The sequence below is a fragment of the Eurosta solidaginis genome, chromosome 5 (assembly GCF_040869045.1).
Source record: "Eurosta solidaginis isolate ZX-2024a chromosome 5, ASM4086904v1, whole genome shotgun sequence".
Classification (NCBI taxonomy): domain Eukaryota; kingdom Metazoa; phylum Arthropoda; class Insecta; order Diptera; family Tephritidae; genus Eurosta; species Eurosta solidaginis.
In genome coordinates, this window is record NC_090323.1 from 59,516,849 (window position 1) to 59,531,461 (window position 14,613).

The 14,613-nt window shown below is 39.8% G+C and overlaps 1 protein-coding gene across 1 annotated transcript in view; it reads right to left on the bottom strand.

Annotated features, from left to right (window-relative positions):
* The window catches only part of Bmcp (uncoupling protein Bmcp mitochondrial), a 106,920-nt gene that overhangs the window by 33,720 nt on the left and 58,587 nt on the right, over window positions 1-14,613 (bottom strand). Inside the window, exons 3-4 of the mRNA XM_067791544.1 lie at window positions 7,920-8,339; window positions 7,795-7,855 (exon numbers count right to left, since the gene is read on the bottom strand). Coding sequence (XP_067647645.1) covers window positions 7,795-7,855; window positions 7,920-8,339 — 481 coding nt within the window. The remainder of the gene's footprint in view (window positions 1-7,794; window positions 7,856-7,919; window positions 8,340-14,613) is intronic.

Genomic DNA, 14,613 nt, shown 5'->3' on the forward strand with positions numbered 1-14,613 from the left:
CGCATGCAATTTATTTTGTTTGTTTTCAAAGTTAAGGAGGAAATTATTTTTGGAAACAGCGAATTATTTTGAATGAATTGAATGAAACAAGTAGCATGAAGTAAATTGGTATTAGATGATGATGATGATGATGCAACAAACCAGACAGGTGAAGCCAATATTACAAAATCTCGACTTATCTGCAGCATTGATTTTTTCAGTATCATAGCAAGATACTCCATTTATACTTTTCTGAAATATACAGCCTAATTATAAATATTCCCTCGGAATTTTGTTCTCGCGGATTTTTATATTCCCGCGGAAAAATTCTTCCAATTTTTTCTCCTAGGGAGAACAATAATTGGGGAATAGGAATTTCGAATTTTCGAAGTCAGCTGTTTTGTCAATTGAAATTTCGTTGCCCATTTCTTATTTTGTTTAAAAAATAGAAAAGTTTAATTATTGTTGTGAATTTGTTTGAAATTAAGAAATAAAATATAAACAATGCACAGTATTGCATTTCATGCGGTATTTACTGAAATGAGTAATGAATTGGTGCCACAGGAACATCAACAGAGGAGCATAAGAAGAAGAAGACGCGGGATAACACAAATCCGCCGGAGTTGCCTGCTTTCATTCAGCAAAGCAATTTTCTGGCAAGTCGAGTTGAGTTCGCCTTTCGCCATATGCCAAAATCTATTTAAGCCTTCTTAAAAAATCCTTGCGCAATTTCTGAATAAAACAAAAAAAAAAAAAAAATAAATGTAAGGCGCGATAACCTCCGAAGAGATCTAAGGCCGAGCTTCTCTTCCAATTTGCGTCGTGCTCCTCTTGATTTTCCCTACAAATTGGCCGGACGGGACCTACATGTTTTATGCCGACTCCGAACGGCATCTGCAAAGCAGATGAGTTTTCACTGAGAGCTTTTCATGGCAGAAATACACCCGGAGTGCTTGCCAAACACTGCCGAGGGGCGACCCCGCTTAGAAAAATTTTCTTCTAATTGAAAAATCTTATTTCTAAAATTTTGATGTTGCTTTGCCCGGGAGTTGAACCCGTATGCCCTACGGTGTGATAGGCGGAGCAGGCTACCCATCACACCACGGTGGCCGCCAATTTCTGAATGGCTGCTTCAAATATACCAAGAGTTCTTGCGTTGCTTATGATTAACTTTTCGACTAAAAATAAAGAATATTCTGGTTGTTTTTGTTGTTGTATTAGCAGTGAGAATTGTGGTAGAATGTACATACATATTTTAGAACTAATTTGTACAAATAAGTGTTCTTTCTTAAAGGAACCAATTTCTTTTAACTATTTTGATGCATTCCCTTTAATTTAACAAGTGAAAAAACTCCTATGAAATGGCAGAGAAATCCCCCTCTCCCTTAAATTCATAATACCTACATTTCTCCCATAACCGGTTTCCGCTTTCACGAACATTGTTCAAAATTGGGCTGATAGAGTAACGTGCCAGAGAATAACGGCTGGGTCTGTATTGGCCTTTGAGGAAGGGTTTATTTCCTTTTCCTGGGAGGAAATGAAATAGTTTTAGCCAACGGAACTCAATTCCTGGATCTTCAAAGTAGCACATTGTCCACAGCTAAGGAATATGAAAACATATTGATGGCCTCAATGAGATGATTGACGATCTGGAATAATATCATGAAGTTACGGACGAGTATCTGGTAGCATTGTATTACGAAAACTCGGAGTTGTCGGTATACGGTCCCCAAGACCCAACATTTATTTGTGTAAACCAATCGTTGAGGTAAGCTCATTGAACAGAAATAGGTGACTGGTGTAAAAATACTCAGCGGCAAAGGTTTTATGACAACTATACTTCAACAAATGATGACAAAAAAACTTTGGCCATCAGAACTTTATTTTAAACAGCTCTGGCTAACCCTGCAAACGTTTAGACATACATATAATACTTCCAGCCGTATAATAAAACCCAACATACATTGTTCTTACTTTCTCTATCCATCCACCTGCCTCTCCTCTGTCTTACCCTCTTCCTCTCTTATTTCTTCTCTACCCTGCATTTACTATCTTACCTTAATCAGCTCATTCAAGTTCCCTTTCCCCTTTTACTCTTCCGTAAATTTTGCTGCTTTTCCCGCTCTTGATCTTAGCCAAGTCTAATTTTCACTATCACTCTTAGTCTTATCTTTCTTCTTAATCTTCCTGTTAACCTATTTTTACAACTTTGTCTAAAATCATTACCCCTATCCTTTCTCTTTGCTCTCACTCTCACTCCCCATCTTCTTCTTGTTCTCTTTACTTTCCCGACTTCGTTACAACTTTCCCTACTTTTTCTTCTCTTTTCTTGTATGTCCTCGTTTCCAATGTGGAGATATATCGAGTTTGTTTTCTTCCGCATATTAAATTACTAAGGTAGTAAAAAAGTACCAAAACAGCTCCAACAAAATTCCCTCCCCACTACTTTAAAATTCATGACCGGATTACGAGGGCCGTCAAAGTTTTGTTGTTGTACTACTGACTTCACTTGCCTGTTTTTTTTGCGTCATGATATTAGGCAACTTCGATAAGAGTAGGTAGTCTAATAAATTTGTACTCTACTGGAACTGGAAAGTCTATCGGTTCGAATGCTACTATAATTTTACAATTTTATAACTTAAATTATTTTGCTTAAGCAAAACTTGCCGAAAGTCCTTGTGCCAATACTTTTTTTTGAGATTGTAAGCATAGAACTTTCCGCCGTGAATGTGATGGGATTCAAGGGGTTGATAAGCGCAATACAAAGCTTTATAGCTTGAAAGCTTCCGCAACCCAATTGTCGATCTCACCTTCGCGAGGGGAATCCTGTTAGAAATCTTGTGACTACCCAAATATACACTTGCCACAATATGTGGCAACATCATCATAGAACAGCTGATGCTTAGCAATTGCAGCCAACGTCAAGTGGTACTTTGAACTTCAACGTATAAATTCATTGGTACTTTTCTGTTCAAGCTGAAAGGTAGTTTTGTTAGTTTTAATAAAGATTAAAGAATAAGAAACTTGAGTATTCTATAAGTGGTGACTCCCACGACAGCAGAATAGTTCAACTAAGCATTACTGAGGCATTTTCCACATCATGCCCAACGAAAACGAAGAAACATTTCACGAGGCAGTAGCTCCATTCCAAGTGGCACGGTTAGCAGTAAAACTGCCACCGTTTCGGAAACCAGGAGGCTCAATTGGCACGAGCGGGAGTTACTACAAATGATACCAAATATTTCACTGTCGTTGCCGAAATTGATTCAGCTGTACTGGCACATGCCAGCAACATTATTTCCTCGCCACCCACTACAAAGAAGTATGACACATTGAAACAGCTATTGATCGAAGAATTTAGCGATTCAAAAGAAAAAAGTTTAGGCGATTAGTCGAGTTGGGAAAATTGGGCAAGAGGAAGCCTACAGTTTTGCTACGAGAGATGAAGGACCTGGCGAACCAGCAGCTGGGTAAAGAAGTGTTGAAATCTTTATGGCTGTGACGACTGCCCCTTCATGTACAGGAAATTTTAGCAACGATGGAGGGGGAAGTAGAAGAGTTGGCAAAAAAAGCTGATGACATATTGGCAATTCCAACTATGAGTAGCAGCGTGGATGACGTTTACAAACCAAGTGACGATGTAACTGCAACTATTTCAGAGTTGGTGAATACGCTAGATCCTTTAGAGAAGCAGGAGGCAATGTAATAACGACAACGAATCGGAGCACCACGGCAACAAGCACGACCGACCAGTTCACGCAGCGAGGACACACGGGATACAAATCGTGATTTCGGCAAGAACGCAACACGGTGGCGGCCACCATGCGCTTTCACACCAAAGCTTTCGGAAAACTAGTCAGCCCTCCGTTCAAAGCGGCTATGTCGGGGGAAGATATGAACTCCGGCCGTCTTTACATTCGAGACAGAACTTCCTCATCGCACGGGTGCCGGAGTTTCAGTTGTAGCCAAACGCCACGGTGAGAGTATGCAGCCAAACGCCTGTTTGCTGCGAACAATACTAAAATTAATACATTTGGCAAATGACATATAACATTAGATCTCGGCCTTCGACGGCCATTTGATCGGTGTTTCATAATCGCCGACGTTGCGCATCCTATAATAGGTGCGGATTTCCTAAGACACTACGACGTGCAGGTGGATCTAAAAAACAAAGCTATCACCGATCACCGCATACTCGGGCGCTATGTCAAATCATACTGCCGCCACATAATATACTCTCTTTAAAGGGAGCTAATCCATATCCTGCGATCACGTTATCCTGATCTTACTAATGACTTGCCCAAGGCCAATAGACCCATGACAGCAGTCCAACACCATATAGATACACGAGGGGCATCGGTAGCGCAAAGGGTGCGACGAATTTCTCCCAAAAAACTGGGATGTGCGAAGAAATAGTTTGAGTACCTAATCGAACGGGGAATTTGTCAGCGCTCAAGTAGTCAATGGGCAAGCGCGTTGCACGTGGTGCAGAAATCAACCGGGACGTGGCGGCCTTGCGGCGATTATAGGAGATTGAACGCGAAAAAAGTACCACATAGCTATCCAATTCGGGATATACAGGACTTTGGTGGTGAAATGTTCGGGAAGAAAATTTTTTTCGGTAATAGATTGCAAGAACGCATACCACCAGATGCCAGTGCACCCGGCAGACGTGCCAAAGACAGCTATTCTAACGCCGTTCGGACTATTTGAATTTAAATTGGGTTAGGAATGCTGCCCAAACGTTTCAACGCTACATTGACGAAACAGCAAAAGGTTTATCTTTTGTATTTCCATACCTCGTAGCTTCAACGTCGCCAGAGGAACATGCGGAGCATCTCAAACAGCTTTTTGATCGTTAACGCGAGAGGGTTGGTAATCAACGCTGAAAAATGTCAACTGGGTTTAGAGAAAAAGGAGTTTTTAGGACACTTAGCTCAGCGGATGGTATGAGACCACTGCCATAGAAGATCAAAGGTATTCTACAGTGCAAAAAGCCGAAGGAAGTGCACGAGTTGAGAAGGTTTCTGGTGACAGTAAATTTTTATAGGAGAGTTTTGCCCCATGCTGTGGCCACCGAGGCACCTTTGCAGAAATTAATGGGACCATGTAAGAGAAGAGATAAAACCGAGTTCCGTTGGACGAAAGAAACAACAAAAGGTTTCGAGAGACTGAAACAATTGGCAGAAGCGGCCATTCGGGCGTTTCCCATGAAAGATGCCACAATAGCCTTAATGACTGACACCTCCGACGTTGTTGTTGTTGTTGTTGTTGTTGTAGCGATAAGGTTGCTCCCCGAAGGCTTTGGGGAGTGTTATCGATGTGATGGTCCTTTGCCGGATACAAATCCGGTACGCTCCGGTACCATAGCACCATTAAGGTGCTAGCCCGACCATCTCGGGAACGATTTATGTGGCCACATTAAACCTTCAGGCCATTCCCTCCCTCCCTACCCCCAAGTTCCATGAGGAGCTTGGGGTCGCCAGAGTCTTGTCTGTTAGTGAAACAGGATTCGCCGCGGATAGGTCAGGTTGTCAATTGGGTTTGGAGAAGCTATATATTGCGCTGGCAACCTGAAAGGTTGCGCTACACAGCCCCTTGAATCTGGTATTTTAGTCGCCTCTTACGACAGGCATACCTACCGCGGGTATATTCTGATCCCCTAACCCGCTGGGGTTCCGACGTCGCAGTCGATGCCGTGTTACATCAGTTAGTTAAAGGTAAGTGGATGCCATTAGGTTTTTTTTTCACAAAACTTTACCCCAACAGAACAACGCTATAGCGCATATGATCGTCTAGCAGCAATTTACAAGGCAATACGGCATTTCCGTTATCATTTAGAGGGAACAGCTTTCATTATTTTCACGGATCATAAACCGTTAGCACATGCATTGGAACAGAAGTGGGAGAAACTTTCGCCACGGCAGACATGACAGCTTAATTTCATCAGTCAGTTTTCTTCGGACATACGACACATCAGCGGTGCGGATAATATTGTAGCCGATATGTTCTCAAGGGTCGAGACTTTTTCCCTACCAACGCTAGTAGATGTACAACAATTGCATGACGAGCAAACAAAATGTAATGAACTTAAAGGATCACTTGACGGCGAACAAACCTCGTTACAGTTAGTGGAACACCGACATCAACGCTCTGGCATTTTGATAAATGAACCGGCACACTGAGACCGTGCGTGCCAAAAGTATTACGACAAGTGATATTTAATACTTGTCACGTTGGCCCACCCGGGGCGAAAACAACTTTTAAATTGATAATAAAAAGCTATGTATGGAAGAAAATGGGTAAGGACATACGCAGTGGGGTACGCAGTTGCCCAGCTTGTCAACGATGCAAAATCTCACGGCTAAAGCAGAGCTAGAATAGTTCGCAGTTCCAAAAGGAAGATTTGAGTATGTCAACGTGGTATGTCCACCCTTCACTCGTCAAGAGGTTTCACATACTGTCTCACATGTGTGGACCGGTTTTCAAGGTGGTAGGAAGTGATTCCTTTGATGGACATGACAGCGGAGACGGTTGCCAGAGTTTCTCAGTGGTTGGATAAGCCGGTTTGGTACACCGAAGTTTATTACCAGAGACTAGAAACGCCAATTTGAAAGCGCTTTGTTTAGGGAGCTGACCAAACTATTAGGAGTCAAGCATATACATACCGCCAGCTACCATCCACAGGCACGGTATGGTGGAATGATAGCACCGAGTTGTACAAGCAGCCCTTAGATGTCACGCAGCGGATGCAAAATGTGTGGAGGTCCTGCCTCTTGTCCTTCTGGGGTTAAGAACAGCTGTTAAGGAAGACTTGGGAGTATCTGCGGCAGAGATAATTTATGGCCAACCAATTCGGCTTCCGAGTGGCATAATGGACTGGGTGGAGATTGGTCCTGTGGACCAACATAATTTTTTACGGGAACTACAACGGCATTTCGAGACGGTTCGTCCGATACAAACGTCACAGCATGGTAAACCTGCGGTATCCGTTCCCAAGGACCTGCGCTTTTGTAGTCATGTTTTTCTATGCGACGACACAACTAAAAGGCTATTGAAAGCTCCTTACGACGCGCCATATCTGGTTGTTAACAGATACCCACATATACGATAATGATAGGTTCGAGGCCGGTAACTGCATCTATCGATATACTTAATCCAGCTTATTTCCCTAGAGATGAATTAGCAGCAATAACACAAGCCACAAGTACTTATGCCTGTACATCAACGAATTTACTGTAAAGGGGGCGGTGTAGTCACTACCCAAATCTACACTTGCCGCAATATGTGGCAACATCATTATAGAACAACTGAGGCTTAGCAATTTCAGCGTCAAGTTCAACGTCAAGTAGTGATTTGAACTTCAACGTATAAATTCATTGGTACTTTCCCGTTCAAGCTGAAATGTAGTTTTATTAGTTTTAATAAAGATAAGAAACCTTGTGTATTCTATACAAATATGAATGTATCATACACATAATTAGCAGGCGAGGCTCTGGGGACCCTGATTTCCTCATGGAACTAGGGGGATGGGGGCGGGATGGCCTAGAAGTTTAAAGTGGTCATATTAATCGTTCCCGAGATGGTCGGGATATTACCTCAATGATGCTTTGTTACCGGAACGTACCGGATCTATATCCGGCAAAGGACCGTCCATATCGATAACACTCGCCAAAACCTTCGGGGATCGCCTTTATCGTTAACACAACAACAACGCGATGTGATAACAGAAATCCTTTATAAATCCGATTAAAAAAGTAAAATTTTTGTCTTGCATGGATTTAGTGAGGCAGTGTAATATAAATATGTACATACCCTTATAACATCTATGGGCGTAGAAGCAATAGCGCTACCGAAACTAGCAATAAAACTCGAGCTGTAAAAGAAAATTTAAATACCTATTAATCAATCTTGGTAAAATAATCAAATTCTTCGCTCACATAAAATGATTCCCCACATGATCACCAAATGCATTCATCAATTGCATTTTACAAAAATCATAAACGGGCAATTCCACTGAAGCAATAATTATGGCACGTTGCGCTGTTGGTCCAACGCCACGCCACAAACCACGTACACCTTCAAGCCGATAGATTTCCAAAAATGAACCAATCAATCCATTTTTATGCGCATCTTTGCCTTGCACTTGCATACGCACTTTCAAAACATCGGTAGGATTCGCAATGGCCGAGGAGACGGCACCTGCTGTTGCTGCACACAAAATATTCGCCCAAACATGCTCAGCGCCCGTGTCACGATTAAGTAGTAAATCATAATCATTTGCATATTTTTTTAGTGTATAATATGTGCCGAATTTAATGGTGCCATAGGTGGCTTGTCGCAATACAGCTGGCCAAATACTATGAAGGAGAAAAATGTGTTTTAATAAATTTTTTGTCTGTGTAATAATGCGATAAAAGAATGTCCATATACATCTGGAAACTTTTGTACAGCAAATTTTCGATTTTTTTTCTGGTTTTGGTATAATTTTTATTCAGTTGTTCTTTATCTCGCATGGAATAAAAATTTCCCGACGACCACCGATTTCGGCAAGATTAATTAATCATTAGTTGGCTCTTAAATCGACACCTTCTGTCAACACCGTCCATGATTTCGAGTAATACAAGTGAAATGGAAAGGTTTAGGATCGTGATCTCTGCGCGAGAGTGGACTTTACTTTTTAACTGCAAAGTAGCTCATAATGGCTCGGGTGATTCTCCAATATCAATTCGAGGAAATTTAGACCGAAAACCTCTGGGAATAAATGTGTGTTGCTTTTAATTCTTCTTAAAATTTGCCAAAGCACGGAATATTTTGCATATTCTGTACTTTATCTTCTAATGTAGATGCATTTTTACTGCGAAGTGCTTCGCCTCATTTAATAGAAGCGACTCAGAAATTGTCATTATAGTCCTCTCACTGGAGCCCAAGGAAACTTTTTTTCTTGAATTTCCTTTCCATTTGAGTCCTTATAATTTCTATTAAAATTTTTTTTGAAAATATGTTCGGATGGCACAATGCAATTCAATCACAAGATGTTTGCTCGGTCAACCAAATTTTTGACAATTGCAGACTTCTTGCATTAACTGTCTTGTAAAACTTTTTTATTCTCATTTTCAGGAACTAACGAACTATTGAAAAGCTACTCAGCACACCTTATTTTGGTTTGCTTAGATTTTTTTTTTAATTTTCGACATTTGGAAAAATGTTATCTCATTCGTGTAGATGCAATTCGCAATACTTCGAGTCCGTCTTAAATGGCAGCATATATCATTGCATAGCTCTTTTGCCTACTTGTGAGCTTAGAAAGACAGTTAAATTTTTCTGATATCAAAAACCAAATTCACTCAGAAATAGTTTTGAAGCAGATGAAACGGTCAATTGTATCGAATGACAAACATACAAAGTTACTATTCTTCGATTTCTGCCCACCATAACGTTAGCATTATCTGTTCTAAACCTTCTCAAATTTTTTTTCGAGCCCAAATTCATTCAATGTTCTTAAAATTTTATCTACATTAAACTGTTAATCTAGATTTTCTACAATTGAAAAAAAAAAAAGTAAAAAGAGTTAAAATATTTCTGAAAAAATTTAAATCAGAATTTTTCAAGCTAAACGGAGAAAAAACAGCTGAAAGGGCAACACTGGTTAGGACCACAGAAGATCTATAATTGGGGAACATCGGTTTCGAAAAAAACTGGAGATCAATCGCGTAGCAGGAAAATGGCATTTTCTTGTTTTTCGAAAGTCAATAACTTCGCAAAACCTCAGACACAATACAATTTTTAATATATTTAACTTCATAATCTAATTCTGTGAGTATTTCACGTAATAAATGGTCGCAAATTAACGGCTATTAATTATTTTATGTAAGCTGCTGCCAATATTATTAGTAGATTATTACTAATTCCGAAATTCCATTGTTGGAAGGATAGGACGGGATCCCGGGATTGGCATCCCTAATACATTCATACGGACATATCGTTAGCTTAATGTGAAAATGTGCTAAGTCACTTTTTTTGAAAAATTGTATTTTAATATTCAAGGTATGTTTGAGCCTTGAATATTTTAACTAAAAGGCCGGAATACAAGAAATTAATTGTATTTTAATGCAGTTTTAAAACTGAATTCAAAATACATCGTTCACAAGAAAAAACAAGTAAGGAAGGCTAAGTTCGGGTGTAACCGAATATTACATACTCAGTTGAGAGCTGTGGAGACAAAGTAAGGGAAAATCACCATGTTGTAAAAAGAATCTAGGGTAACCCTGGAATGTGTTTGTATGACATGTGTATCAAATGGAAGGTATTAAAGAGTATTTTAAGAGGAAGTGGGCCATAGTTCTATAGATGGACGCCATTTAGGGATATCGCCATAAAGGTGGACCAGGGGTGACTCTAGAATTTGTTTGTACGATATGGGTCTCAAATGAAAGGTGTTAATGAGTATTTTAAAAGGGCGTGGGCCTTAGTTCTATAGGTGGACGCCTTTTCGAAATATCGCCATAAAGGTGGACCAGGGGCGACTCTAGAATTTGTTTGTACGATATGGGTATCAAATGAAAGGTGTTAATGAGTATTTTAAAAAGGAGTGGGCCATAGTTCTATGTGTGGACGCCTTTTCGAGATATCGCCATAAACGTGGACCAGGGGTGACTCTAGAATTTGTTTGTACTATATGGGTATCAAATGAAAGGTGTTAATGAGTATTTTAAAAGGGCGTGGGTCTTAGTTCTATAGGTGGACGCCTTTTCGGAATATCGTTATAAAAAAGGACCAGGGTTGACTCTAGAATGCGTTTGTACAATATGGGTATCAAATAAAAGGTGTTAAAGAGTATTTTAAAAGGGCGTGGGCCTTAGTTCTATAGGTGGACGCCTTTTCGAAATATCGCCATAAAGGTGGACCAGGGGCGACTCTAGAATTTGTTTGTATGATATGGGTATCAAATGAAAGGTGTTAATGAGTATTTTAAAAAGGAGTGGGCCTTAGTTCTATGTGTGGACGCCTTTTCGAGATATCGCCATAAACGTGGACCGGGGTTGACTCTAGAATTTGTTTGTACTATATGGGTATCAAATGAAAGGTGTTAATGAGTATTTTAAAAAGGAGTGGGCCTTAGTTCTATAGGTGGACGTCTTTTCGAAATATCGCCATAAAGGTGGACCAGGGATGACTCTAGAATTTGTTTGTACGATATGGGTATCAAATGAAAGGTGTTAATGAGTATTTTAAAAGGGCGGGGGCCTTAGTTCTATAGGTGGACACCTTTTCGAAATATCGTCATAAAGGTGGGCCAGGGGTAACTCTAGAATTTGTTTGTACTATATGGGTATCAAAAGAAAGGTGTTAATGAGTATTTTAAAAAGGAGTGGGCCTTAGTTCTATAGGTGGACGCCTTTTCGATATATCGCCATAAAGGTGGACCAGGGGCGACTCTAGAATTTGTTTGTATGATATGGGTATCAAATGAAAGGTGTTAATGAGTATTTTAAAAAGGAGTGGGCCTTAGTTCGATGTGTGGACGCCTTTTCGAGATATCGCCATAAACGTGGACCAGGGGTGACTCTAGAATTTGTTTGTACTATATGGGTATCAAATGAAAGGTGTTAATGAGTATTTTAAAAGGGAGTGGGCCTTAGTTCTATAGGTGGATGCCTTTTCGTGATATCGCCATAAACGTGGACCAGGGGTGACTCTAGAATTTGTTTCTACGATATGGGTATCAAATGAAAGGTGTTAATGAGTATTTTAAAAAGGAGTGGGCTTTAGTTCTATATGTGGACGCCTTTTCGAGATATTGCCATAAACGTGGACCAGGGGTGACTCTAGAATTTGTTTGTACTATATGGGTATCAAATGAAAGGTGTTAATGAGTATTTTAAAAGGGCATGGGCCTTATTTATATAGGTGGACGCCTTTTCGAAATATCGCCATAAAGGTGGACCAGGGATGACTCTAGAATTTGTTTGTACGATATGGGTATCAAATGAAAGGTGCTAATGAGTATTTTAAAAGGGCGTGGGCCTTAGTTCTATAGGTGGACACCTTTTCGAAATATCGCCATAAAGGTGGACCAGGAGCGACTCTAGAATTTGTTTGTACGATATGGGTATCAAATGAAAGGTGTTAATGAGTATTTTAAAAAGGAGTGGGGGGTAGTTCTATGTGTGGACGCCTTTTCGAGATATCGCCATAAACGTGGACCAGGGGTGACTCTAGAATTTGTTTGTACTATATGGGTATGAAATGAAAGGTGTTAATGAGTATTTTAAAAGGGAGTGGGCCTTAGTTCTATAGGTGGATGCCTTTTCGAGATATCGCCATAAACGTGGACCAGGGGTGACTCTAGAATTTGTTTGTACGATATGGGTATCAAATGAAAGGTGTTAATGAGTGTTTTAAAAAGGAGTGGGCCTTAGTTCTATATGTGGACGCCTTTTCGAGATATCGCCATAAACGTAGACCAGGGGTGACTCTAGAATTTGTTTGTACTATATGGGTATCAAATGAAAGGTGTTAATGAGTGTTTTAAAAAGGAGTGGGCCTTAGTTCTATATGTGGACGCCTTTTCGAGATATCGCCATAAACGTGGACCAGGGGTGACTCTAGAATGTGTTTGTACGATATGGGTATCAAATTAAAGGTATTAATGAGGGTTTCAAAAGGGAGTGGCCCTTAGTTGTATATGTGAAGGCGTTTTCGAGATATCGACCAAAATGTGGACCAGGGTGATCCAGAACATCATCTGTCGGGTACCGCTAATTTATTTATATATGTAATACCACGAACAATATTCCTTTCAAGATTCCAAGGGCTTTTGATTTCGCCCTGCAAAACTTTTTCATTTTCTTCTACTTAATATGGTAGGTGTCACACGCATTTTACCAAGTTTTTTTCTAAAGTTATATTTTGCGTCAATAGACCAATACAATTACCATGTTTCATCCCTTTTTTCGTATTTGGTATATAATTATGGCATTTTTTTCATTTTTCGTAATTTTCGATATCGAAAAAGTGGGCGCGGTCATAGTCGAATTTCGGCCATTGTTTACACTAATACACAGCGAGTTCAGATAATTACGTGAACTGAGTTTAGTAAATATATATCGATTTTTGCTCAAGTTATCATGTTAACGGCCGAGCGGAAGGACAGACGGTCGACTGTGTATAAAAACTGGACGTGACTCCAACCGATTTCGCCCTTTTTCACAGAAAACAGTTATCGTCCTAGAATCTAAGCCTGTACCAAATTTCACAAGGATTGGTAAATTTTTAGTCGACTTATGGCATTAAAACTATTCTAGACAAATTAAATGAAAAAGGGCGGAGCCACGCCCATTGTGAAATTTTCTTTTATTTTTGTATTTTGTTGCACCATATCATTACTGGAGTTGAATGTTGACATAATTTACTTATATACTGTAAAGAATTAACTTTTCTTTTAAAATTTGAATTAAAAAAAAATTTTTTAAAAGTGGGCGTGGTCGTTCTCCGATTTTGCTAATTTTTATTAAGCAGACATATAGTAATATGAGTAACGTTCGTGCCATATTTCATCATGATATCTTCAACGACTGCCAAATTACAGCTTGCGAAACTTCTAAATTACCTTCTTTTTGGTGCCACGCCCATTGTCCAAAATTTTACTAGTTTTCTATTCTGCGTCATAAGTTCAACTCACCTACCAAATTTCATCGCTTTATCTGTTTTTGGCAATGAATTATCGTACTTTTTCGATTTTTCGAAATTTTCGATATCGAAAAAGTGGGCGTGGTTATTGTCCGATATCGTTCATTTTAAATAGCGATCTGAGATGAGTGCCTAGGAACCTACATACCAAATTTCATCAAGATACCTCAAAATTTACTCAAGTTATCGTGTTAACGGACAGACGGACGGACATGGCTCAATCGAATTTTTTTTTCGATACTGATGATTTTGATATATGGAAGTCTATATCTATCTCGATTCCTTTATACCTGTACAACCAACCGTTATCCAATTAAAGTTAATATACTCTGTGAGCTCTGCTCAACTGAGTATAAATATTTAAATTTTTAATTTTTACGTGCTGTTTGCAATGATGTGTAAATGTGCTAAGTCGTCAACTGTTCAAAAAAAATGTGCTAAGTCAACCTGTCAATAATATCAATCTGAATTACTAGTCATTTCTTTGTGCGCGCATTTTATTTACTTATTTAATTCATTAAGTCTAAAAGCACATGCTTTGTTGTTGTTGTTGTATTAACGATAAAGACACTTCCCGAAGGCTTTGGGGATTGTTACCGATGTTGATGACCCTTTTCCGCATATAGATCCGGTACGTTCCGGTAACAAAGCACTATTAAGGTACTAGTCCGACCATCTCGGAAACGATTTATATGACCACATTAAACCGTCTGGGCCATCCCATCCTCCCAACCCCCTAGTTCCATGAGGAACTTGCCTCGGCTGCCCATGACACAGAATTCGCCCCGGGTAGGTGAAGTTGGCAATTGGGTTGGAGAAGCTACATATATATTGCGCTGGGAACCCCTTGAGAGGGTTGCTTACACAACACCTTGAAATTGAATTCACCCAATTGAGACATACCTTTGGTGTTTCATAAATGCTTTGCGCTGGCCATAATCT